General features: G+C 41.2%; 1 protein-coding gene across 1 annotated transcript in view; it reads left to right on the forward strand.

Moving 5' to 3' along the window:
• Positions 1-1,301: 1,301 nt before the first annotated feature.
• Positions 1,302-27,430, forward strand: part of DNAH3 (dynein axonemal heavy chain 3) — a gene marked incomplete at both ends in the record, with an annotated part of 188,647 nt that continues 162,518 nt past the window's right edge. Inside the window, 11 exons of the mRNA XM_082858163.1 lie at positions 1,302-1,331; positions 5,428-5,532; positions 6,075-6,309; positions 9,085-9,157; positions 9,425-9,599; positions 11,421-11,610; positions 13,081-13,276; positions 17,290-17,415; positions 18,600-18,795; positions 20,500-20,679; positions 24,890-25,026. Of these exons, the coding sequence (XP_082714289.1) occupies positions 1,302-1,331; positions 5,428-5,532; positions 6,075-6,309; positions 9,085-9,157; positions 9,425-9,599; positions 11,421-11,610; positions 13,081-13,276; positions 17,290-17,415; positions 18,600-18,795; positions 20,500-20,679; positions 24,890-25,026 (1,643 nt within the window). The remainder of the gene's footprint in view (positions 1,332-5,427; positions 5,533-6,074; positions 6,310-9,084; positions 9,158-9,424; positions 9,600-11,420; positions 11,611-13,080; positions 13,277-17,289; positions 17,416-18,599; positions 18,796-20,499; positions 20,680-24,889; positions 25,027-27,430) is intronic.

Raw genomic sequence — 27,430 nt, forward strand, 5'->3', positions numbered from 1 at the left:
GGGGGAACATTGAATGACAAAACATATATATATATATATATAGAAGCCTGTCTCCCAAAAAGTGCTCAATAAGTCTCACTTGAGTTTGAGAAAATTTTGAAAGTGACCACTTAACGTGTGCTTTGAATGTCTGGGCAGCAGCTAATTGTATCTTGTGTGTGTGAGCATATGTGTGCATGTGTTCCTGTGTTTATCATGAGAATGATGTTAGCCACACTTATAGAGTGCCTACTGTGTTGAGTGGCCAAGCTGTCTCAGTTTGCCCAGGACTGAGGGAGTTCTCAGGGTGCAGGACTTGCAGTATTAAAACCCAGAAAGTCCCAGGAAACTGGGACAAGTTGGTCATCCTTCTACTATGTGCAGGTTGCTTTACAGGTATTATCTCATTAACTCTCAAGCCTACCTATGAGGTAGGTTGACACACTGTTGGCATTTTACATGGTAAAGGACACTTGGAGAGATTAAGCAATTTGCTCAAGCCACATAGCTAATTAAATGGGAAGGGCAGGATCTGAACCCAGACCTGTCTGACTCTAGGGCCCAAGAATTTAACCACCACTCTGTGTGCATGTAGGCCCCTCCAAAGGCATAACCTCTTGTTGCCATTCACCTCCTGGATCATTGCTAAACACTTTTCCACCTTCCCTCCTGTCACCGAAACTTCCTGCTGGACAGCTGACCTACAGCAAAGGGAGAGACCTGGACACAAAGCTGAGTCAAGACCAGTCTTGTATCTGGGCACAACAGAGGCCCCTCCTTCCCTAGCAACAGACACTGAAGCCTTGTGACTGGCCCCAGGACCTGGGTACAAGCTCCTCCAGTGTTAAAAATAACCTGAGAGGAGGAGAGAGAAGAGTTCAGGCTGCCATGGGGAATGCTTGGTGGGGTGCTTCCTCCCTCTTCTCTGTGTTAGTATGTAACTCTGCTTCAGTTTTTTCTCTACAGTGGAGTCGGTGTATTCCTGGAAAAGTTCCAAGGGAGGTGCTGCTCAGGGGATGGGAAGAGTGGCCATCACAGGGAAGCTGCAGCACAGAGCCCAGCAGAGCCCCAAGGCTGCTCCTTCATTCTCTAGCTTCCCTTTCTCTCCTCTTCTACCTGGAAACTCCTCAGGGGGCTGAAGTCCATGACCTCGGAGAGGCAGCCCTGTGAACAGAGCTTTCAGAACATCTGGAAAGTTCCGTAATCTGTGTCATCCCCATTATGCTATAAGGAATTTCAGAGCCACTGATAGGAGAGGAAGAAACTGAGAGCTCTTTGTTCCTTTTTAAAATATTTTTATAGGTCCAGTTAGAATGGAGAACATGAGTGACGTGGATTGCTCATCTCAGAAGGTAGGTATGAATTTTAAGGTGTATTTCTTTTTTCATACCTGTAGTATTTTCAACATGTAGGGAAATTGGAAGTGGGTGGGAAGGGGATGTTTCAGTCATAAACCAATTGCCATGTTAGATCTCCTTGACCAGGCATATATGTTAATCAAATAATGTCCTTGAATTATGCTTTGTTCTGAATTAGGCTTTTGGACATCTTCAAGTTTTGCTGAGAATATTTCAGGAATAGACACCTTTCTTTCCCTTCCTTTTCAAGGCCATTAGACCATATGTTCCATCCAGCAGTTCCCAGCACTGGAGGTACATATATAAGAATATACTGGGGAGTATCTTGAAAATGTAGAGACTTGGCCTCACTCCCAAAGATTCTGATCTCAAAGGTCTGGAGTGGAGCCCTGCAGTCTGTATTTTTAGCTAAGACTCTAGTGACTCTGCTGTTGCAGGTCCTTAAGTGAGCATTTGGAAACTGCTTCCGTGAAGGACTTGCAAACATCACATGTAGTCAGAAATAAGCACCTGAAAGTAACAGTTCTACCCAATCTAGGTGCCAGAATCTTGGTGGAGAAGCCAAGATCCACTACGTTGCCATACATTGAAGTGTATGGCGCATTTTACACTGCAGAGGAGCATTTTAAACCAAAACTTTGTAAAATTAAAGTGGATTTGTTGATAATTACTGAGCCCACCCCCTGAAATGGAAATGCTCTGCAATTTACCAGAGAGAACACTTACGCATTAGTATTTTTAACAAACCGTTTTGGGTAGCCAGGTAGTTCTTACAAAAATCTCCATCTCTTTCACCTTGAAGGTGCCACAGAGGATTCTTAACCAGGTGTGTTCAAGAAAGCTCTCTTTGTTTTATGAATTGATTTCTAGATCTGCTAATCTTGTATGTGTCCCATGTGTCCCTGTCCCATGAACTGAGCTGTTTTCTGCTATCATGGTTTAATGGCTCTGTGTGTATAAGTCTTAGTCTGTGCCTATGAACTAGCTTAAAGTTTAATTTGTTCTTCAGCGGTTCTGCTTCTCTCCATTGTGCTCTGCAAAATGCTCAATGTTAGTTTGCTTTCTTTTTTTAATATAAATTTATTTATTTTATTTATTTATTTTTGGCTGCGTTGGGTCTCCGTTGCTGCGTGCGGGCTTTGTCTAATTGCAGTGAGCGGGGACTACTCTTCGTTTAGGTGCGTGTGGTTCTCATTGTGGTGGCTTCTCTTGTTGCGGAGCATGGGCTCTAGGCATACGGCCTTCAGTAGTTGTGGCTTGCAGGCTCTAGAGCGCAGGCTCAGTAGTTGCAGCACACGGGCCGAGTTGCTCTGCAGCATGTGGGATCTTCCCGGACCAGGGCTCGAACCCATGTCCCCTGCATTGGCAGGCGGGTTCTTAACCACTGTGCCACCAGGAAAGTGCCTAGTTTGCTTTCTTGCAAAATGTTGTTTTCTTTCTTTATTATCCCAAGAATGGCTTTTCTCTTTATATGATGACTCAGCTGCCTCTGTGTCTATCTCTTGGATGACCATCTCTCAGTATGGAGGGACTTACGTATGATTCAATCTGGCTCAAACCCAAAAAGGAATCTATGGGCTCAAGAAATTGAGAAGTCCAAGTTGGATCCTGGGGTCCAGTTGATGTCATTGGGAGTCTGTCTTTGTCCTTCTGGTGCTTTGCTTTCTTTTATGTTGGCTTTAATCTAAGGAAGACTTTTTTCACATAAGGCAAAGATGGCTGTTGAGAGTACCTCTTTCTCAATGGCACTATCAAAAGTGTCAGGAATGATTGTGATTAGCCCAGCTTGGGTTACACACCTATCCCTGAACCAATCACAGTGTCTAGGAGGAGAGAGTATTCTGACTGACCAGACCTGTATCACATGCTCTACCCTGGACACAGGCTGGAAACTATACAGCATGGACAGAAATTGGAGCAGAGCTAGTTATGTCCACTAGGGCTCTATTCTGCCTGTTTTGCTGGGAAGAGTAACTTCCCAGTATATGTCAGGGCTGAAATCAGGTTTACCCCAACCATAAGCAGAAGCTGAATGCTAAGCCACCTCCAGAATAATGTTAATATTCTCCTCAACTGCAAAAGAGTCTCCTCAACTGTAACTTACTCAAGATGTCTGAAATTTGTGGTGTTTGCTTGTTGTTCTTTTAATGAATAGTTTTATTTGAAACAGATTTAAAAGCTAGGCCAAGGGAAAGATTTCCACTGACCACAAAACCTTCTTGCTTGCAAAGACAAAATGCAGACAGCCCTAACTTATCAATCAGTATATGTCAGTATATGTCCCAGTCACATCTGGGATCCCGAAGGAAACCATGAATGACTTCATTTCCCTGAAAATACTGCTGCCAAAATCTACCTTGGATGGTATAGTACCCATTTTGGATGGCCAGGTTCCTTTCAAGTTGATGCTGAGTTTTTTCATTTTGTTCACCTCATCAGTGCAGATCTGATATTAATTTCGCTAGTGAAAGAGAAGGCTCTTGGAGATGATTCATCGATTCTTAGATCCTTGAAATTGAGGTCAAGAGCAGAGAGACAGGCACAGTGCTAAGCTGAAAACAACAGGGTCATCTTGTTTAAGGTGGAGCCTGAGCATCCCCATGTTTAATAAAGTTCTGTTAGTGGGTCTGAAATTTTTGAAAACCACCGAATTAGGCCATTAGATCAGTGAACCTATTATGTTTTTAAAACTCCCAGGCTCAGTATGCGTTTTGTTTAAGAGTTTGCATGTTTTTGTTTAATTTTAACATCAACACATTCCCAAAGTAATTTGCCGTGTAAGTGATACTTGCCATTTCCATTGTGTTGGGATGCTGAGTGATGTGTATTTAAAAGCACCTCTGGGGACTTCCCTGGCAGTCCAGTGGTTAAGACTTCACCTTCCGATGCAGGGGGTGCGGGTTCAATCCCTGGTCGGGGAGCTAAGATCCCACGTGGCTCATGGCCAAAAAACCAAAACATAAAACGGAAGCAATATTGTAACAAATTCAATAAAGAGTTTAAAAATGGTCCACATCAAAAAAAAAATCTTTAAAGAAATAAAAGCACCTCTGTGTGGCTAATATGTGTTACCTATCCTCTGTGAGCCTTGGTTTCAGCTAGAACATGGGTATAAAAAATCTCCTAAGTGTCTGGTGCATAACGTTTAGAATGATGGCAGATGTCATTGTTGTTAATGTTATTATTTTATGAGGTTGAGTCATCAGTGAGGGATTGGTTGGGGCATGGGATGGCTAATATCTGATTCATATACCCCCTACGTCTCTACCTTCAGTTACCCTGCATGACTTAATTTGCTGACCCAGATAAATCAAATCTGTCAAATAATGTCTCATCTTACACAGTCATTGCCTCAGGTGAAAAATCACAAAGAGCCAAAATTATACTTGCAGATCCATTAAACCACCTTTAAAGTGCTGTATAGCAACACCTCTCAGTAAGTCCAGCCCAGAAGTTTTCCTCCATCACAGCCCCAGATGAAGTAGTTGTCTTGCCTATAGTGGCTGGGTGTAGGACAGAAACACACACAGCATTGCTCAACACTGAAATCACCTTCAACTCTGAGGTGAAAAGACACCGGGAGCTGAGAGTGGCAGTGGGAGCCACGGGTTCACCTCTGTCTGAGGCTCACTCTCTGAATGGCATGGTGGACCTACATGCCCACACTCTTTAAATGATACTTTTTCTTTCCACAGGAAGCACAGAGTTACTTATGCCACTGCATAAGCAAATTTCTATTTGGAATTTTGCCAATGTGAAATGCAAGAGTCAATTTTTTAAAGTCAACCCCTTTAATTACAACCCAAGGTAGGGCACCTGGAGGTGCCCTCAGATTTGGGCTCTTCCCAGGGGGAAAAAAAAAAATATCTGAATTTGCTCACTGAAGTGTAGCCAAGGAGGAGATGCTAGAGGAGAGACATTAACAATTAGGAAATTAAACCTACACAGTGGATAGGGGTGAGAAGGGTGCTGTATGGCAGAACTTTGTGCCTAAAACCTTTCCTGAGGACCTTTTTACTCCTTATCAACCTCAGAAGCTTGGAAATCTTTCCTAATTCCTGAAGAGGGGCTTTGTGTCTGTTTCCCACAGATCCACAAAAATGACTCGATATATCACATGAGCCACTCCCAGATGCGGCCAGAGTTGCCTCCTCTGCCTGCTTCTTCTAACGAGGAACCATCTGAACTCTATCAGGTATGTTCACCTGGCTGCTACTCTTCTACTGGTACTAGTTTAGGGGCAAACAGTCAGACTTGACAAGTGGCATTAGAGGCCTTGGTCATTTTTGCCACTGGAAGAGGCTACAGCACCATGGGAGAAAGCTATGCAGTAACACAAAGGTGAGTTAGAATCTGGCCTTCTCACTTACCTGCTGCATTATTCAAACTCTCTGAACTTCTCCATATTCAGCTGTAAAATGAGAACAGTTATTTCTACCTTATAGGCACGTCCATAGCCATAAAGACAGTAGATGTAAATTATCTGATCACAAATTTACTGAATATTGAAAGCAAGCTGTCATCCTTGTCATCAGAAATCATGCTCACAATGGTCAGAGAAGTACAGTTGGTGTCCATTCCGAAAGTATTTGCACTCAGTGTGCAGAAGGTAGAGCCCCCGTGTAAGGCATGTGGGATGCCATGAGTCTCAGTATGAGTGGAGCCTGGCCCTAAGGAGCCCAGGCCCCCCGAGTGATGTCCCTCATCATGTGTCACTGTGCATTTCTTCCCTTGTAGACAGTCATGTTGCACAGCCTTTACCCACCCTTGATGCAACGCACATCATGGACCCTGGCTGCACCCTTCAAAGAGCAGCACCACCACAATGGACCCAGCAACTCCATTGCCAACAACTACTCCTTGATGGCCCAGGACCTGAAGCTGAAGGACCTGCTGAAGGTCTACCAGCCCGTCACCATCAGCGTCCCCAGGGAGAAGATTGTTCAGGGGCTGCCATTAGGTATTTCTGGCTGTGTGCCATACCCACTCAGAATAGGGCTTTGGAGTGAGATTTCTAATCCTGGGTTTTAGTCCTGGCTCCACCTTTTGCTGCACCTAACTTTGGGTAACCTCATGGAGCCTCAGTCTCCTCGTCTCTGAAATGGGAATGACTGTAATGGCTAGCATGACATTTACCATACACCAAGCACTGCTCCATGTGCTTCTTGTTGATTGCTGCATAACAAGTTACCCCCAAACTTAATAGTTTAAAACAACTGCCATTTGTTGTCTTACAGTTTCTGTCAGGAATCTGGGCATGGCTTAACTGGCTCAGAATCTCTCACAAGTGTACAATCAAGGTGTCAGCCAGGGCCACAGTCATTGAAAGGCAACTAGGGAAGGGTCCTCTTCCAATCTCACTCACATCCCCCACTGCCTGTTGGCCATAAACATCAGTTTCTTACCATATGGGCCTATCCATAGTATAGTTCACAATATGACTTCTGGCTTCCCTTAGAGGGAATGAGGGAGAGAGCAAGAGAGAGAAGAGAGCCAGCAAGATAGAAGCCACTGTCTTTTTGGAACTTAAATTTGGAAGTGACATCCTATCACTTTTGCCATTTTCTCTTTGTTAGAAGTGAGTTGGTAGGTCCCGCCCACACTTAAGAGGATTACACAAGGGCATGATTCCAAGAAGTGAGGATCCTTGGGGACCATCTTGGAAGCTGCTTACCACAGTACTTTATATGTATTAATTTGTTTAGTCCCGATGGGTACACCTATATCTGCTTAAGGATATCCTTTAGTAGTTCTTGTTAGAGGTGTGTTGGAGACTTTCAATCTGCCTGCTGTCTCAAACTCATTATCATGTTTTTCTTTATCCTCTCTGCTGTGTCTCGGTGAATTCCTCAAATATATCTTCCAGCTCACTAATTTGCTCTTCAACTATGTTCAGTCTTGAGTTTAACGTGTCTAATGAATGGGTTTTGTTTTAATGACAGTATCTTTTTGTTTTCAGATTTCCTAATTGGTTCTATTTATGAGGACCACACTTGCCAATTTATTATTCTATTCTCATGGACATAGCCCTTCCATTATCAATCACTTGGAGGATCTTAAACATTTATTTTAGAGAATTATTAGTATTGCTGTATCATTTCCATTTTATAAATATGTCCCTCAATTTTTGAGTTTATTTGCTATCTTTCTTAGTATTGGTTTTTCTCATGTGTTATGGGATTTTAGTTTGCAGACTTATATTGAGAGTTTTTCCCTTTCTTGCTACATGCATTCCCCATTGGTTGAGGTATAATACACATACAATAAAATGCACAGATCTTAAGTGTTCAGTTCAATGAGTTTTGACAATTGTTTACACCATATAGCCACCACCCAAATAAGATATAGGGTATTTCCATCACTAGAGAAAGTTCCCTTGTGCTCCTTTCCCATCAGTTCCTTCCTCTACCGAACACCATCCTACCCCAGGGTAACCACTTTCTGATTTCTGTCACCATAGGTTAGTTTTGGTTGCTCTCACATATAAATGTACTCAAACAGTGTATTCTTTTGACATACCTTTTAAAATCTTGCCTTTTTCCCTTATGCCTTCATCTGGCATCTTGGACCCCAAATTAGTACCAGATCTTATATTGGTGGCTTAGGACTCCCGTCCTAAGGTGATGTTTGGGGATTGTAGATCTGGTCCCTGAGGCGATGTTAGGCTTGGCCTAGATATTACCAGCCTTTCTTTGCTTTCTGTGGCCACCATGTGAATTGAGGATAACAAGTGCTTTATCTGCATGACAGTGTTGCTGTCTTTTCGGCGTGTCTTGGGTAGGGCAACCCTGGCTTCATGCTGTGAGCCTACCTGCAGTCCCCACAATCATGGTATGTTTTGGGTTCTGTTATTCCCCCCAGGTATCAAACACCTAACTACTTCTGCCTGCTTCTGGAGCCAGAAGCCAAGTTTAAGACTTTTAGTTCACAATGTGTTTATTTTTAGTCCACACAGAAGAGCATCTTTTCGAACAATGCACTGTCTTTTTAATTTTAAAGAATATTTTTTCTATTATTGTTATATTTGGAGTAGGTTGAGGAAATTAAAGTATGAACTCAAAATACATCTTAACCAAGAGTCTTCACTCCTCTGATTCCCTCAAAATGTCAAATTCATATTAGTATGTCTTTAACATGTCTCTATGACATGTTAGTTTCCTTAGGCTAGAATCTTAAGCAAGTATCCAGTTAAAGTATAATAGTAGAGTTTTATATTACTTGTTGAATTTATTTATCACAAATGATATTTATTGCAATACCTTCTGTTTATTACAAATGACATCAGTTTTTCTATTTGCAATAATTATATTTATTGCAAATGATACTGGTTTTTCTACTTGTGATAATCATAATATTTCCTTTAAAATAAATATATTAGATTTAAAAGTCTGAATCTATTTAAAGAAAAATATTAAGCAGTAATACACCTGATGTTTAGAAAATAGAGCATATAGGATTGGGGAGTGAATTGAGCAATTATTAATACTTGTCCAATGTATGGGATAACAGAAGGTATGCTCATCTCCATTTCACAGTTGGGGAAGCTGAGGCTTGGAGTGATGGTCACTTCTTCAGGGTCACACAGGTAATTAGTGGTACAGGGCCCACATCACCTGCGTCATCCCACCACACCAAGTCCACCCCGCTTAGTGTTCTCCTGCACTACCCTGAGACTGGCATCCCTGTGGACAGAGGACCGCCCAAGGCCACTGCTCATCACTGATGTCTTTCTTCTCTACTGTTCTAGCAAATAAAAGCTCATCAGAGCCTAACAAGAAGAAAATGAAGTTCTCCCCCAAAGACAAAGAGGATCTCACTGGGTAAGGTGTCCCTACGGGCACAGGGGATTGCAGGACACTGGGCTGAACCGAAGAAGGCTGTGGTCTCTTGAAAGCCATGCTCTGCTTCTTGACTTTAAAGCGTTCCTGGATACCTAGTTACTCATGTTTTTTTTCCCCAACAGTCCTCTTAATCCAATTTTTTGAGGCTCTAAATAAAAATAAATTAGCCAACTAAGCAAAACCAACGCTAACAAACCTATGAGGTGTTCCATGGAACCAAGGACTGAGCTTGTGTCTACTTTTCAGGACGAGGTTGGCCCGCAGCACCTCAACCTCCTTACCTATGAGGACGGAGGTGGTGACATCTTTGACTCTCCCAGGAAGCAGACCAATGAGTCCAGAAGAACAGATTGATGTGATGTTACAGCAGGAGATGGAAATAGAAAGTCAAGAAACCAAACCAACTGAATCAGACTTGGAGGTACATTCTTATTGCCTCCTTTCTCTCAATTTGCTAAGTATTACTCTTGGCATCTCAGTGATTCTAAACTGGAGAAAAACAGCAGAGTCACCTAGGGAATGTTTTAAAAATACTGAAGTCCAGACCCCATGACAGACTACTGAATGAAGGTGTGCGTGCCTGAATTCTCTGCTCTAGTAAGTCTTAGGAATCAGTGCCTTTGGGTCCTCATAGAATGTAGGTTGCGGAATGGTGACCCATAGGCTGGGGTTGCCAGATTTTGAAAAACAAAAATAAAACAAAAACAAGACACCAGTTAAATTTGAATTTCAGATAAACAATGAATAATTTTTTAGTGTAAGTATATCCTAGTGCATCCTGTATTTTATCCGGCAACCCTACCATAAGATGAATTTGGCCTATAGATGTGTTTTGAAAATAAAGGAAATCTCACATAAGCTAGATTTCTTACCTCTCTTGAAAAAATTAAAATATTTGAAGCAGAACAGTAGCCACTTCCTTTAGATGAGAAATACATTCTCTGGTTTGTCAGTCTCCACAATTCCTTATTATTTTCTTATGTACAGCCAACTTTCAGTTATTAACGTTACCTGCCTGGTCCCAGGTAGACTTTTGAGCTTCCAACCCCTGTCTTAAAAGAACAAATAGCTTGCGAATTTATAGTGTATAGTAAAATGATTAATAATAAAAACCCATAGCAACTGAGCATGTGCTATTAGCAAAATTCCATGCTAAACCCTCTAGGTGCTTGACCCCATTCAAGACCTAGGGACTATGGTTATTCCTATTGTCCAGTTGTGGAAATTGGGGTGGGGACTGATTAAGTAACTTGCTCAAGGTTATACAGTCAGTAAGAGGCAAAACTAGAACTTAGACCAGGTCTGGCTGATACTGACATCTCTGTGCTCTTAGGAGCTACACAGCATTTCTCAAACTTGCCTGAAAATAAGAATCACCTGGGGTGCTTGTTAACAAGTCCCAAATGCCCTAGCAGGGGGCCTATGAATCTGCATTTAACAGGAGCCTCTCCCCTCACCCCACGCAGTTCTTATAATGAGGGAAGTTTGGAATTTGTCCTGTATTAAGGTTGAAGAGATGTAAGCTCAGCCTCTTCTGACCACAGACAATTGGCACTGAAGGTCAAATCTGATTTCAAACCCTTTCCTATACTTTGTGCTTCTTATCCATCTGAAATTATTCATTTCCAGAGCCATTCAGCCATCTAGCAGCTTAGAGGCAAGCCCTAAATAAACCAAACTTCCTAACGTCACCAGGTCCCCCTGGGCATTTTTGTTCAGTTCCTGTGTTTGTGTGGCTTTTCTAAACTCAAAAGTCCCATGGTTGGATTAGAAGAGCTAACTCCCCAGTCTCACTCAGGCTTGGGGGTTTTTCCCCATGGACAGCTACAAGCCACAGGATCAAGTGCTTTCTTTGTATAGGAGCATTGTTGTTGAGGAGGGTGAATTATCTGAGTCCACTTGAGGAGCTTGTCATTCCTCTTCTTAAAGCTCACCAGATAATGCCACCTCCACCCCTGGCCTCAGTCCTCCTTCCACTGTTCCTGTCTGCATGGCGTTGGACAAGTCCTTCCTTATACCACGCTGAGATCTCTCTGGCTTTGTCTGACTCCTCCAGAGTCATGGGGAATACTCGCCAATGATGTATTGCAATGAGTGTGAAGTCACAGGCCCAGGAGCAAGTGAAGGATGGAGATAGGTGCTGTATGAACAGGGTCCCTTGGTGGCTGACAGGTGTGGGCAAGTGGGAGCAGTTAGCCAATTGATGTTGATCATTTTCTTGTTGGTGGTTTGTTTACGGAAGAGATACTATTACTATTTGACCAATGGAGTCCAGAAAGACATGATTGCCCCCCAGGAGGATGAAGTGATGGTTCGGATTTCAAAGCTGATTTCTAACACACTGCTGACAAGTCCCTTCCTGGAACCCCTGATGACTGTCCTTGTGGAGGAGAAGGAAAATGACTATTACAGTAGCCTCAAGAAAAGCATTGGTAAGGCTGGGCATAAATGGGACAGGGGTTCCTATGTGGAGGGCACCTTCTTTCCTCTCTCTGTCAGTCCTTCACCCTGGTTACTCTGAAAATGCCAAAAACACTGTTTAACTTTTCATCCAAATGCTCCCCGCCACCATCACTCATGTCCACACCAGTACTTACCACACTTTAATGTGCATCTATGTAACCTAAAGATCTTGTTAAAGTGCAGATTCTGATTCAGTAGAGTTTGGGAGAGGCCCAAGATTCTGCACTTCTAACAAGCTCCCAGGTGATGCAGGTGCTACTCAGGTGCTACTTACTGTAAGTAGCAGCACTAAGAAGTAGGGGCCTACTCACATTTAAAATCTAGTTCAAGACCTGCCTCTTCCCTCAAGTATTTTGATCTCTGCAACCCTCAGTGATGAATCCATCCTCTGCATTCATAGCACTTCTTGTTTCTACTTTCAGCTCATCCCACTTTGGAACTTCTCCCGTGCCACTGTTTCTCTACGGCTATTTAACACTGGCATTGTCTTTCTTGTGGGTCTCAGCTCTCATATTAGACATTAGCTGATGTATCATCGATCCTCCCTCCCTTCATATTTAGCCCCATGTCTCGTGCGCACAGTAGGTCATTGGGAAATGTTTGATGATGGTGAATAATGTGAGAAACACATCAAAGGGGAGAGGTGATCATATTAGTTCCCCAACTTCCCATTTTATCTGGAACGCAGCTATACTTCCCAAGTTGTTATTTTTAATTTCTTAATTAACCTTCTAATGGTGTCAGTGTAATGGCGCCTTGTCTGCTATAGGCTAGAACCAAACTTATAAGGATAAACATGTAAAGCCCTTCAAATGTCAGCCTCAACCTACTTCTCCAGTCTTACCACCTTGCGCTCTACCACTTGTACCTGTTATTTCTGCCACAGAATGACTCGCAGCACCTTGAGTATATTATACAAAAGTCATGGAACCGCACTTCTTATCCTTCAGACAAAACCCTACTCATTCTTTATGACCCAGCTTAAATGGCGCTTCCTCTGTGACGCTTTTGCCAATCCTTAGCACGTGAAATATTTGGCCACTAAATTTCCATTCATAGGTATCTGATGTCATCCATTGTGTTTATTTTTTATGTAACTATTTTGGTGTGAGAAATCAGTTAATGAGTAATGAGGTATCAGCAAATACTAATTCACTGATATGCATAATGCTAGATATCCTAACAGGACTCAACTCCAGATTCGAAGTACTCCAGCCTGTAAAGTTATATTCCTCTTTCCCTGAAATACCTCACATACCAACAGAGTGGAACCTCCCCAATTTAGTTATACCCAGGAGATTACCACTGACCTTGTAAATGAGGGAGCATTTCCAAGTGTAAATGGACAGAGGCACATTTACCTTTAAAGTGTTGACGCTAAGAGCACAGAGTGTTCAAGGTCCCTGCTTCATAACAAGTGTTTGCCCTGTTGGTTATAGTTGATTACATCCTCATGGATCCAATGGAGAGGAAAAGACTCTTCATCGAGAGCATCCCCCGAGCATTTCCTCAAAGAGTGATCCGGGCCCCTGTGCCCTGGCACAGTGTCTACAGGAATGCCAAGAAGTGGAACGAGGACCATCTGCACACAGTGAACCCCATGATGCTCAGCCTGAAACAGCTGTGGTTTACCGAGTAAGAAGTGCTTCCCGTCCCTCTTCTTCCCTTTCTTTATTGCTTCCACACATAAGAAATCATCTTATGTGGGAGTAGCCTTGCCCTTGAAGTAAAATGACAAACATCCCAGACCCAAAGTGCAGTATGAACAGCAAGTGACAACTCTCCATGCAGGGCTAAGTGGCCCTCCTTTGTGCCTTCACAGCACCCAGTGCCTGTCTGTAGGCACTGGAGCATACTGGTTAAGAGCACTCACACGCAGCCGGCCTACTCAGGTCCGCCTCTAACTGTGCTGCTTCGTAAGTAACATCCTTATCTCTAAATTTGGGATAATAAGACTTCCTACTTCATAGTGTTGGTAGGAGGGATAACTAATTTAATACCTGCAAAGTACTTAGAATAGTGCCTGATGTAAGTAGGTGTTAATTAGACCTCCATTATGAAATGTATCACACTGAATGATAATTATATGTTTATGACTTTGACTCTCTCTAGCCTATGAAATGTATGGGGGCTTGAGTCTTTTTGTTTTTTTCCTTTCCAAATTCTTTTTAAAAATTTATTTTATTGAAGTATAGTTGATCTACAATGTTGTGTTAATTTCTACTGTATGGCAAAGGAATTCGGTCACACATGTATATATTCTTTTTCATATTCTTTTCCATTATGGTTTACTACAGGTTTATCTAACATAGTTCCCCGTGCTATATAGTAGGACCCTGTTGTTCATCCATTCTATATATAATAATTTGCATCCACTAACCCCAAACTCCCACTCTGTCCCTCTCCCACTCTCCCTCCCCCTTGGCAACCACGTCTGTTCTCTATGTCTGTGAGTCTGTTTCTGTTTCATAGATAAGTTCATTTGTGTCATATTTTAGATTCCACATATAAGTGATATCTTACTTCACTTAGTATGATAATCTCTAGTTCCATCCATATTGCTGCAAAAGGCATTATTTCATTCCTTTTTATGGCTGAGTAATATTCCATTGTGTGTGTGTGTGTGTGTGTGTGTGTGTGTGTGTGTGTGTGTGTGTGTACCACATCTTCTTTATCCATTCATCTGTCAATGGACATTTAGCTTGTTTCCATATCTTGGCTATTGCAAATAGTGCTGCTGTGAACATAGGGGTGCAGATACCTTTTCAAATTATAGTTTTGTCTGGATACATGCCCAGGAGTGGGATTGCTAGCTCATATGGCAACTCTATATGTATATTTTTAGTTTTTTGAGGTTATGCCTTTATGTAACTCAGGGCCAGCACAGGGTTGGCAAACAGTAGTCTCAGTTATATTCATCAGTGACTAAATTTACCACAGGTCTTGGTAGAAGTCCAGAGGAGGCAGGAGCCACTTTTTTTTCCTCTTTCATTTTCCTAAATTGTTATTCACATACTTTAAAATTCACCCTTTTGAAGTGTACAATACAGTAATTTTGAGTATACTCACAGATTTGGGCAACTTTCCTGAAAATATTGGGAATATTTTCATTATCCCTGAAAGAAACCCTGTACCCATTAGCAGTCACCCTCTCTTCTCCCTTCCACTCAGCCCCTGGCAATATTAATCTGCTTTCTGTCTCCATGGATTTGCCTACTTCGGATATTTCATATAAGTGGAATCATACAATATGTGGCCTTTCATGTCTGGCTGCTTTCGCTTAGCATCGTGTTTTCAAGATTCATCCATATTGAAGCATGTATCAGTACTTCATTCCTTTCTGTGGCTGAATAATATTCCATTTTATGGCTATACCACATTTTGTTTATCCATTCATCAATTGCACTGGGAAGAAAGACTGATTTTTTTTTATGAACCCCTCAAGAAGGGGTGTGAATCCTGGTGGGAGAATGAGGCCACCAGAGTTCACCAAAGGCAGGCTAATGAAATGATGAGCTGCCACCATCTGGGTTTTTTATTAGAAAAATTAGAGGCCGGTATGTTTATGTAATTTTGATTGGGTGAACTTAATCAGTAGCTGAAATATTTTGTTTGGGGAGGATCTATAGCTGTGAATGTGTTTAGTCTTTGGAGAGCCTCGTTACTTGGATAACTTACTTGTTTTTTCACATTCTTAGTTTTACCTATTTTTAAAAAGGAATTGCAGGTGGGGTCAACCTAGGACAGAGCCCACCAATGATAAGAAATAAACACATTCCCTCTTTGAACTGAATTCAGTTTTCTAAGGCATTGGAGGTGCTAGTAAGGACATTGGGGGAAAAAAGTAATTTTTTAATGAGGCAGAAGTATATAATAATAATTTATAGAAGAGTAATAATTTATAGAGTGGGCTCTGAAACCAGACAGCCTAGGTTCTGGTTCTTGCTCTGTCCTGATGAGCTGTGTGCTTTGGGGAAGTTAATCTTTCTGGACCCCTGTTTCTTTATATGCAAAATGAGAATTATAACAATACTTCCCTCATGGGATTGTTGGGTGAAGTGCTTAGAACAGTGCTTGGCATACAGTAGTTGTTCAATAAATGAAGATACTGCTTTAACTACAAGCATGTTTAAGGCCTCAAAAAATAAATTAACCTAGAAATTAACAAGAAAGTCAGTCACAGGACTGGTAAAATTGCCAGAAGTTCAGTACCAAGAGGATGTACACGTGAATTTAATTTGATCATATAGTGAAGATGACAAATTATTGAACATATAGCTTCTACTATAAGAAGGATTCTTATCACTTGCTTTTCATGGTTCCCTGAAGAAGATTATATAGGCAACAGAGGCACAAAAGTGAACCAAAATCATGTAGGTTTTTGTCAGCTGAACCAAAAAATCATCAAGGAGAAAGATTTGTTAAGGAAATGCTACAGAAAAATATTCTTATATGACCTGCAGCATTTAGCTTTAAACATTTAAAGAGGTCACCTAGTGATCAGTGAAGGGTGAGGGGTTTAGGGGCCAGAATGAGGGTCGTGATCTGAAGAAAGAGTAGATTTTTCTGGCCAGTGTGGGAAGTTTTTTAGGATTGAACTAAAGATGAGTAACATAGTTATCGGGTTGTGACCAGGGCCATGCTGGAGTTGGATATCAAAGTGTGTGGAGAGTGAGGTCCTCAAATTCTGCTCTCCCCTAGCAGTGCTTTGTGACTGGCCAGACAAGATGAAGACTAAGTTCACCACCTCCACCAAAAAGGAATAGAAATGTAGACTGCGGGATTTTAGAAGGATGAGGGAAAGTGCCTAATGGGTCATTACAGTGGATGATGAAAATGAGAAGCGAGAACTGAGGCAAGCTAAGAAAGTGAGCAAAGATCTAGTTTGGGAAGTTGTAGGCACTGATGATTTAAAAGACTGATTAATAAATGAATGAGTAGGTGTCAGGAAGAGAAATGGTGGCCCTGTAAGCTAAAAAAGGCCTTGCGGAGTGTGGTTAAAGGGCAGAACCTCCATTAATCTGAGAGAAATAGAAGGTAAGATTATCATCAGAGAGGGCAGGAAGAGATTCATGTCTTCATTTAACAAATATTTATTGAGTACCCGTACTATGTAAGGTACTGTGCCAGGGATGCTGTGGGTGTCTCGGTGAGCCTGTCAGCTGTCGGGGGCAGGTCTATAGGGTTTTCTGGGCTCAAACCAAAGTGGACCTCCAAGTTGTTTTGAGTAGCTCACCCAGGGGCCACATTGAGGATTGAGTGGAACCCACTTGATCATGAAGGTGGTGCTTTGCTTGCCCTGTCCTCTGTGTCTTCACTGTTGGAAAGAGCTTTGATTTGTCCATTTGATATCCCAGTTCCCAGCCAGCCAAATTCCAGGTCAGTGTCAAAATCCCACTCCCCAGATTGGTTACCCGGAGCAGGACACATAGGAAGGCTCAGTAATACCTGCTGAGTTTATCTACTCCTTGCAAGAGTTCTTGTGAACTATCCACTCCCTCCTCAGACTCCCAGATTTTTTAGATATAATTCGTTTTAATCTGTTTATATCTCCTCTCACTGAAAATATATTTCCTTTGAACCCATCGTACAAAGTTTGTTATAAAGCGTCTACTTAGCTTAGGAAGTTTTTCCCTCTCTTTCTGCAGATTTAAAGACCTCAGGTTTGTTCGAACAGCAGAATTACTGGCGGGAAAATTACCTCTGCAGCCTCACGAATATCAGGATGTCATCCAGAAACACTGCATGGAAGCACGCCAAATTCTTCTCAACAAGTCAGTATCTGGCCGCAGAATGGGGCTGTTATCACAGTATCATAAAGATCAAAAACTCTGTGAAGTGACAACGTATCCAACCTGGGGGGTGCACAGATTTTGCTGACTTCTCACTGACATCTTCCTCTGTTCTCTTCCTCCCATGTTCCCATCCCCAACAGCCTCTGTGCCTCCTCATGTACACTGATCTTTGACCCTCACTCCTGGTCTTCCTCTGCCTTTTTGAAACTCTCTCATTACCATTCCTCGATGAGAGTACCACTTCCATTCCCTCCCTCTGAAATCCTGTAGGCCTTGCTGGGTTACAGGACAATGCATGTAAATGACTTGTGTTCAGGTGGCCCAGATAAATACCTGCAGGGTTCCAAGGATGGGAGTTTTTAGTCACTTAATTCTTTTTTCCTTTGCAAATGCATGCAGGACTGTGTCCAGAGCCAGAGAAATTCCCTTATGTGAGATGATGGTGATAATACCTACCAACGGGTTTTTATTATCAGAGAAAATGTTTATACAATAGCTGGCATGTAGTAGCTATTAAATATAATGATTACATCTACAACTATGACTATTACCAGTACTTCTCTGACTGTTAGAGTAGTACTTTTCTAGCAGTCAGAAAAGAGAAGTGATAGGATGCAAATGCCAGTGGTTCCCACTGGGAATTAGAAATTGGGGGAAGTAGGATGAAAGGAACAATGAGGCGTCCATTTCTTCTTTCGTTTTCTAATTCCTGCTCTCAACTTCTGAGCAGCCATTGCCACACTGGAGTTTCTCCTCCCAAGTTTCCTTCCTTTTCTCCTCTTTCTCTTTCCCCCTATAAAGTCTCAATCAGAAAACAGACATCCGCCAGGGAGAGAAGTTGGAGAGAACATTCCAGTTCCTTATACCCTTTTACCCCAATCTCTGAATATAATGAGGAAACTATAGACACTTTCGTCTTTCAGCAGGACTGTTCACTTGGGTACTGCTAATGGGAGAATAGCCTCTCAATCCAAATCTTATTACTGTCTTCCCCAGAAAGGGATGTTGGCAGGTGAAGTGGCCAGGGATATGAAAGTACCAATTTGCAAAGCTGCTTAATGGGAAAGGAGCCATCTGCCTTGTTGTGGGGAGTGGGGAGTGGCTGAGAGGACTTCTTGGAGCTTGGAAGAGATTCTTAGTTAGACGCCCTGCTTTCTTTACAGATGGATCCCCACCTGTGCCCAGCTTTTTGTCTCCCAGAAGGAGCAGTGGATCCTTTTTGCTCCCAAGAGTGACTATGGCTCCTCTCGTCGCATTGAGGAATATTTTGCTTCTGTTGCATCCTTCATGTCACTCCAGCTCAGGGAGTTGGTCATTAAGTCTCTGAAGGACCTCGTTTCCTTTTTCTTGGTACACAAGGTATGTAGGGGACCAGCAGTAGACCCTTTGGAGTGGAATCAACTGAGATAGACTCAGGATTCAGTCATGTAAGGTCCTCAGCTGTAAGCCAAGCCAAAAAGTAAAATCTTGATTTGAACACATATCAGGTGATTATTAGCTTATAAAAATGATTTATTTAAACACACAGCAACCTTTCCTGAGATAATTACCTCCTACTATATTGGCAAAAATCTACAGAGCTAGGGAAATTTAAAAAATTTAAAGAAAGGTTGAATCAAATGGAACGCATACCTCCTACAGTAGAGGGAGTGGTCACTTTTTCATCCTCTCTATTAAAAGAAGGGGTTGAAAACGGTTTGTTATCAATTTTTGGCTTGATATTTAGGGACTGTTGTGTGTGTTCATTGCAGATATTGGCTTTTGTTCTTCAGTCTTTGAAAGGGTACCTCTAAAAACAAAAGGCTTTATTGACCTAATAACTTCTTTCATGAAACTACTTCAGTGAAGTCTAGATAAAAACTAAAACACTAGGTCCTGGTTTTCAAAGCATCCCTTAAATTTAGATAACCTGGGAGATCAAGGAATATTCTTTTGGATTTTATATTATGTGCCATTTTATCTTAAAAAGAGCTATAAAATTTAAAATTGCCTGTTAGAAAAGGTTAAGTTCTAAGCATTTTTACAAATAGAGTAAAAATGAACAATTGCCCTTTTGCTCAAAAGAATGTAGAACCAATGCTGTTGAATTTAGACTGCACTGTTAGCACTCTACAGTGGACTAATCTATACATGTCATTGTAATCATCTACTGGCTAAGCAGAAGAAACTCAGATGTGGGAACAAGTCTCACTCTAAAATTCCACACAAAGGGAAAACTAATGTCTTCATATATCTTAAAGAAAGAAATTTATGGGTATTTGGTACATAGTAGGCATTCAACTAATGCTTATCAATAATCCTTAAACCAATCTAGATATCTCTAGAATCAATTACTTGGACAAGTACTTTACAGCTGCCCCATGCCAATTTCATTAGGCACTGTAGTTTATGAAAGGTATTTTGTGTTACTAACCTGTGTTGGGAATTAGAAATATCTCCACACCGATATTTCTACTGCAGGAAGGTTGACAATTTTAGTGTCTAAAATATACTATATGCTAATTAGCAACTTCATGTGAGGTATACAGATAAAGTATTTATACTTGTGGATTCAGTCAACAAATTTTTATTGAGCACCTATGATGTACTAAATGATATTTTGGATATTTTGGAGGACGTAGATGGATCAGAGACAGATCCTGCCCTTAAGTTTAGTGTAGAGAATATGTGCATGTAAATCTCACGAGAGAAAGATAAAATACCATAAGGAAGTGGAAATATGGAAGTTCAGAAGTGGAAGATTATTTCTTGCTGGGGAACAGGGAGGCTTCCCAGGGGAGGGGATTTTGAGCTGAATTTTAAAGGATGGGGAGGATTTGGAAATACTGACAAAGGAATTTCCAAGCAAAGTAAACATACTGAATCAAAGCTTCGAAGAAGGGGGAGAGGGTGAACTCAGGTGGGCTAAGCCATACTTTGCCCTTATTTTAAATATGAACAGCGCATGGTACCTTTCATTTCCTTTTCTGGTGCCCATGTAGTACTATAAATGGGTAAGATTCACTCCCTTGATTCTAGAAGGTTCCATTTTGTAATAATTTCCATATCTTATGTCTCCTGAAGGATGGGAATGATTTTGAGGAGCCCTACCAAGAGATGGAGTTCTTTATACCTCAGCTGATCATGATCAAGCTTGAAGTCAATGAGCCCATTATTGCCTTTAATCCATCTTTTGATGACTGCTGGGAATTAATACACAACTCTTTCTTGGAAATTATTAAGAACTCTAGGGGGATTCCCAAGGTATAGTATTCACTTAATTATTCATTTGTATTTTTATTCACATATTGAATAAAATATAGTTAAAATGGCTGCTTGTACAAGGTAGGGTTTTATTGATACTTTGGGAGATACATCCTAAGTACACCCACTTGACTCCCAGAAAGAGGATTTGGGCCTTCAAGAAATGTCCACACATCCCATTAACAAGGACACTAAGAGTTACTTTGTGAGAAAGTAGAGCTCCCCACCTGATGCCAACCTCAAAAGGGCAGATGTGTCCCAAGCCATATCCATCCTGGGTTAATAATTCATGATGGATCAACTGCCGTGTACTTTGCCAAGAATTTTCATAAGACTGTGTCTAATTTAGTTCTTGAATTTCCATGTGGTTGTTTGTTTAACGCACTGTAGGCTTCTAGGGGAGAGATTAAAGCTTCCCTTCCTGGCCCAAGCCCTTTTCCAAGTTTCCTTTCCAGGGTGACATCACTTATCAGATTACAGACAGTTATTAGCAGACTTTTAGAACTGGGCAGGGTCACCCACATGAGTGTGACTCTTTGGCATTCCATCTTCTGCCCCCTCTGGGTGGTTGGTGTGGCAAGAGGGCCGGTGTCCAGCCCCACATAGGGAAGGGACTTGCGGGGTGTTTCTGCCCTCCCCATCCCTCCCCCTCCCTCCGTCCCCATGCATTATGTATGATGCTTGGATGCTCTTAAGCACTCTTCTCTTTGCAGTCCTGTGCTTAGAGGGTTCTAAGAGCTCATGATTAGAGTCAGACTTTGTAGGGAAGCATGTGAAGCCACATGTTCCAGTTGATTTCACCAGAGAACTCTAAATTGGGGGTTTTGAACCAAACCAAGTCAGGCTAACAGGAAAACTGGATGTTCAGAGGGGGAAGAAACGTGGGCAGCTCTCCTACAAGCAGTATCCCTAGGAAGGAAGTGAAAGAGAAGACCCTGTAATTTGGAAGGATAAGTGTGGGGCTTGGAGACAGTTAAAGTACATACCACTCAAGTTCCCCTTCACTGCTGTTGATCAGCAATGTTTGCAAACAGCTGGGCTGGGAGAGCCCAGGGCTTATGCGGCTGCTGCTGCTAACAGCCTGGCAGGGGCTGGTAGTAGATTTAGTGGGTTGTAATGCCAAGAAGACATAGTCATAGGTCATAGTTTGTACCAGGTTTGAAAGCTAGGCCCAAGTAAATGTTGGTGATTCTACTAGACTATGAGGAAAAGCAGCCCCGGATCTGAGTTCTCCATCTAGAGATGCCCATAGCACAGTCTGCCTCCCTGAACCCCTCACACTGTATTACCTCTGATCTGGGTAGTGACATTTTAAAAGAATAGTCCCTCAGCTTGAATATCTAAGAAGAATATCTAAGAACAGCAACAGGTAGACAGTACCCCATCCCCTATCAGTCCTGTCTTATTTATGGTTAAAGATGAATTTTAAAAGTTGGAAAAAACGTCAGCATGAGATGTTTGAAAGTAGTACTCAAGTTGCAAAAGGAAAGCATATTTGTGAGAAAGTTACTAAAGGAAACCAAAGTAAATATTAGAAAATATTTGCCTTAGCAAAAAACTGAGAAAAACATGGATCTGTAATACTGACTGAAATGAAAAGAGGTGAATGAGAGACATAAATAAAAGGAAGCTGGATGAGATAAGGATTTTATAAAATTGAAAGTGCAATAAGCAGAATTTAAAACAGCATTAGCAGTGGATGCATTACTTTCATAATCATTATATAGATATATAAAACACATTATATATACATAAATGTATATATATGTGTAAAATTATATATATGTAATTATATATTCCCCCTATGGAATGGAGTTGCTTTGGTCAGTCTCTCTCCTGATGGGAGAATTTTCTAACTCAAAGTGCCAGGGAAATGCCAAAGTTGGAGAAATATACAGGAGAAAGCACTGAAGGTAATGACAAAACCAAGACGTCTGGGATCAGCGAGCCATGGGGATTAGCAGATAGTAACAATAATTACCTGGAAAGAGCACTATTGTTCTTGGCTCGGTTCTACAGACTGCTCTGTGGGGCATAGGAGAAGCAGCCACATTTTTTTAAAGGTGTATTTAAAAAAATTTTTAATTGAAGTATAGTTGATTTACAGTGTTTCAGGTGTACAGCAAAATGATTCAGTTATACATATATGTGTATGTATTCTTTTTCAGATTCTTTTCCATTATAGGGTATTACAAGATATTGAATATAGTTCCCTGTGCTATACAGTGGGTCCTTGTTGTTTATTTCTTTTGTATATAGTAGTGTGTATCTGTTAATCCCAAATTCCAAATTTATCCCTCCTTCTCCATTGCCCTTTGGTAACCATAAGTTTGTTTTCTACATCTGTGAGTCTGTTTATATTTCGTAAATAAGTTCACTTGTGTTACATTTTAGGTTCCACATATAAGTGATATCATATGGTATTTGTCTCTCTCTTTCTGATTTACTTTACTTAGAATAATATTCTCTAGATCCATTCATGTTCCTGCAGCTGGCATTATTTCATTCTTTTTTATGGCTGAGCAATATTCCATTGTGTGTGTGTGTGTGTGTGTGTGTGTGTGTGTGTGTGTCTGTGTGTGTAGGCCACATTCATCTGTCAGTGGACACTTAGGTTGCTTCCGTGTCTTGGCTACTATAAATAGTGCTACTATGAACATTGGGGTGCATGTATCTTTTTGAATTAGACTTTTCTCTGGGTATATGCCCAGGAGTGAGATTGCTGGATCATATGGTAACTATATTTTTAGTTTTTAAGGAACCTCCATACTGTTCTCCATAGTGAGAACCAGCCACATTTAAAATGTTCTTTCGATTGAAGACTTTTCCCAAGAGATAATCCCTTATCCTGCCCACCTATGATCTGTTGCAAGGCCTGAATGCTCCAGTTGTGCTGCCCTAAGCCATTTCACTCATATCCTGCTTTCAAACACTGCCTACAGTGTGGCTACAGCAAAGAAGTTGCTTCTCCACTGGTTTAAAAACCTTTGGATTGTCCAAAGAGGGAAGACAAAGATCAGTTGCACTTGCTTTTCCCGCTTTCTAAATCAATGCGTTTTCATCAGCGGCATATAACTCATAACTCAGTAAAGCCCTCTGAAGAGTCTTTTCTTAGACAGATCACTAAGATCTTTCTTAGTAAGGAGAGCAGTGGAAGGCAATGGGTCCCCAACAAGGACTTGCAGCTTGCATGAGTCATGCAACTGAGAACATTCTCAGAGATACACATGTGCCATTAAGAAGTTGGAGTGTTGAATTCTCAGGAAAAATACTTTTTGTGCCTCAGATCATAACGACATAGCTTTTTCTCCTGAACTGAGAGAAGAATCTAGTACATCTCTCCCTTTCTTCAGATGAGAAAACTAAAGTCCAGAGAAAGTAGCTTACCTAAGGTCACATAGTCAGCTAGCGGCAGAGTTTGAGTTGGAACCCATGCCTCTAGTAGCTTTTCATTAGAGAGGAAAGTGTTTGGTGGTGGGGAGGGGTACCACTGTAGTATTTATTCACTCACACAATGTTTATGTGCACTTACTATGTGCCAAGCTCTGGTTAGTCCCTTCACAATAGTGAAGAACTCAGATACAATCCAGACCCTCATGGTGTTTATATCCCAGGACAAACCTAGAACAGCTCATTACACATTCATTTAATTACAATTACATTGAGTGCCAAGTGGGATAAATTTAGAATGTGAACTTTAAGCAGGGAAACCTAACATCCACTGGGGGCCCAGGGGGGACTCTCTAAGGACATGAGAGTTGAAAGGAGCAAGAATTTGAAAGATGAGTAATCCAACAAGAGGAAGAGGAGAGAGAATAGAGGTAAAGGGAACAGTGGGGTGATTCCAGCACCATCCGAGAAGAGATAGAGTTGAAATGCAGCTGATGTCCCTGGAAATGAGTGCATTGCAGGAGACTTTACATTTTGGTGTCATCTTCTTTCTTGTGTCTTGTGGATGTCTTGTGACATTTAAACGTGGTTTCAGGACTTCCCTGGCAGTCCAGTGGTTAAGACTTTGCCTTCCAGTGCAGGGGGTGTGAGTTTGATCCCTGGTCAGGGAGCTAAGATTCCCACATGCCTCATGGCCAAAAAACCAAAAAACATAAACAGAAGCAATATTGTAACAAATTCAATAAAGACTTTGAAAATGGTCCACATCAAAAAATAAATCTTTAAAAAAAAATAAATAAAAGTGGTTTCTCCTCTTTAGGTGGAATCTATCCTGTTCCCAGAGTTGAAAGGATATAATCTGATTCTTGGAACTGTTAATGCTGATGAAAAACTGGTTTCTGACTTTGTGGATCAAACTTTCGAGGTATTTCAGAAAAATCAAGTTGGCCCCTACAAGTAAGTTGGTTTAGTTGTAACTTAGCCATTGGCATTGGTTTAGAGTTCCTAACTGTCATCAAATAAACAATCCCTGTTCCCACATACCTGAAAGAATAAGAGTAGCCAATGTTTACTTACATCAGTGTTACTATTTAGCCCTATTTGCAGATATGGAAACCATAACTTATCAGCAAATAGATAGGAGAGCCACAATTCAAATAACAGGTTCACCTCTATTATATGAAAGCCATGGCACCAGACAGGGTCTGGCATTTAGAAATTCATGGATTTTAACCAGTGAGCAGGCACCAGTTCCTCCCACCAGGAAGCCTGCACAAGCCCCTGGACCAACCTGACTCACCAGGGCGCAGACACCAGAAACAAGAGGAACTACAGTCCTGCAGCCTGCAGAACAGAGACCACAAACACAGAAAGTTAGACAAAATGAGATGGCAGAGGACTATATTCCAGACAAAGGAAGAAGATAAAAACCCAGAAGAACAACTAAGTGAAGTAGAAATAAGCAATCTACCTGAAAAAGAATTCAGAGTAATGATAGTGAAGATGATCCAAGGTCTCAGAAACAGAATGGAGGTACAGACTGAGAAGATACAAGAAATCTTTAACAAGGAGCTAGAAGATTTAAAGAACAAACAAACAGAGACGAACAATAGAATAACTGAAATGAAAAATACAGTAGAAAGAATCAATGGCAGAATAAATGAGGCAGAAGAATGAATAAGTGAGCTGGAAGACAGATCAATTGGTGGAAATCACTGCTGCGGAACAGAATAAAGAAAAAAGAATGAAAAGAAATGAGGACAGTCTCAGAGACCTCTGGGACAACATTAAATGCACCAATATTTGCATTGTAGGAGTCCCAGAAAGAGAAGAGAGAGAAAAAGGGCCTGGGAAAATATTTGAAGAGATAATAGCTGAAAACTTCCCTAACATGGGAAAGGAAACACTCACTCAATTCCAGGAAGTGCAGAGAGTCCCATACAGGACAAACCCAAGGAGAAACACATATTAATCAAATTGACAAAAATTTAAAACAAGGAGAAAATATTAAAAGCAACAAATAACATACAAGGGAACCCTATACAGTTATCAGCTGATTTTTCAGCAGAAACTTTGCAGGCCAGAAGTGAGTGGCATGATATATTTAAAGTGTTGAAAAGGAAAAACCTACAACCAAGAATACTCTACCCAGCAAGGCTCTCGTTGAGACTTGATAGAGAAATCAAAAGCTTTACAGACAAGCAAAAGCTGAGAGAATTCAGCACCACCAAACCAGCTTTACAACAAATACTAAAGGAACTTCTCTAGGTGGAAAAGAAAAGCCCACAACCAGAAACAGTAAAATTACGAAAGGGAAAGCTCACTGGTAAAGGCAAACATACAATAAAGGTAGGAAATCATCCACACACAAATATGATGTCACAAATATGATGTCAAAACCAGCAATCGTGAGAAGAGGAGACTACAAGTGCAAGATATTGGAAATACATTTGAAATTAAGAGACCAGCAACTTAAAACAATCTTGTATGTATATATGTGTGTGTATATATATATATAGAGAGAGAGAGACTGCTATGTCAAAACCTCATGGTCACTGCAAACCAAACATGTACAATAGATACAAAAAAGGAAAAGCAATCCAAACACAGCCCTAAAGATAGTCATCAAATCACAAAAGAAGAGAACAAAAGAGGAAGGGAAGCAAGAAGACTAGACCAGAAAATTCTGCATTATGAGGGGCTGTCCTGTGTATGGTAGGATGTTTAGCAGCATCCCCGGCTTCTACCTGTTAGTAGGACGCTCCCCAGTTTTGACAACCCAAAATGTCTTCAGACATGGCCAAATGTCCCCTGGGGGCAAAATCACCCCCAGCTGAGAACTGCTGCTTATCTATTCTGAAAACCATGGCCTCAGATTTGAAAGCTCTGCCCTCGTGAATTTAATCAGGTGTCATCTATTTGAAACCCCTGTTTGCCCTGTTGTTGATTCTTATACATATAGTTTGTTTTTCTGTACTGACAGTTCCATGAGCTTCTTCTTGTATCTCAGTTTCAGAGTCTCTGAAGTGTTAGCCAGCTCTTGGAAGTATACTCCTGGGCCCCACAAAGTTAATTCTGTTTACTCCATGTCATCTTTATTTTAATTCAAACTTATTTTAAGTCAGAGCATCCCCCAAACATCCTCCAATTTGGGGGAAATCTGTCCAGCCATTTCTGCCTTATCTGACAACAGACGGAGGGAAACTTAATTCTATTCAATAGACTTTAGGTTCATTAGTTACAAATTTTCATCTTAAAATTTAGATGTAGAACTTTAGAACCGGAAGGAGGGATGGGAAGTAATGTTTATTGCACATTCACTGTACGTTAGGCATAGTATTAATTACTTTAAATATATATT

This window comes from Leucopleurus acutus, assembly GCF_964270905.1.
Source record: "Leucopleurus acutus genome assembly, chromosome: 16".
NCBI lineage: Eukaryota > Metazoa > Chordata > Mammalia > Artiodactyla > Delphinidae > Leucopleurus > Leucopleurus acutus.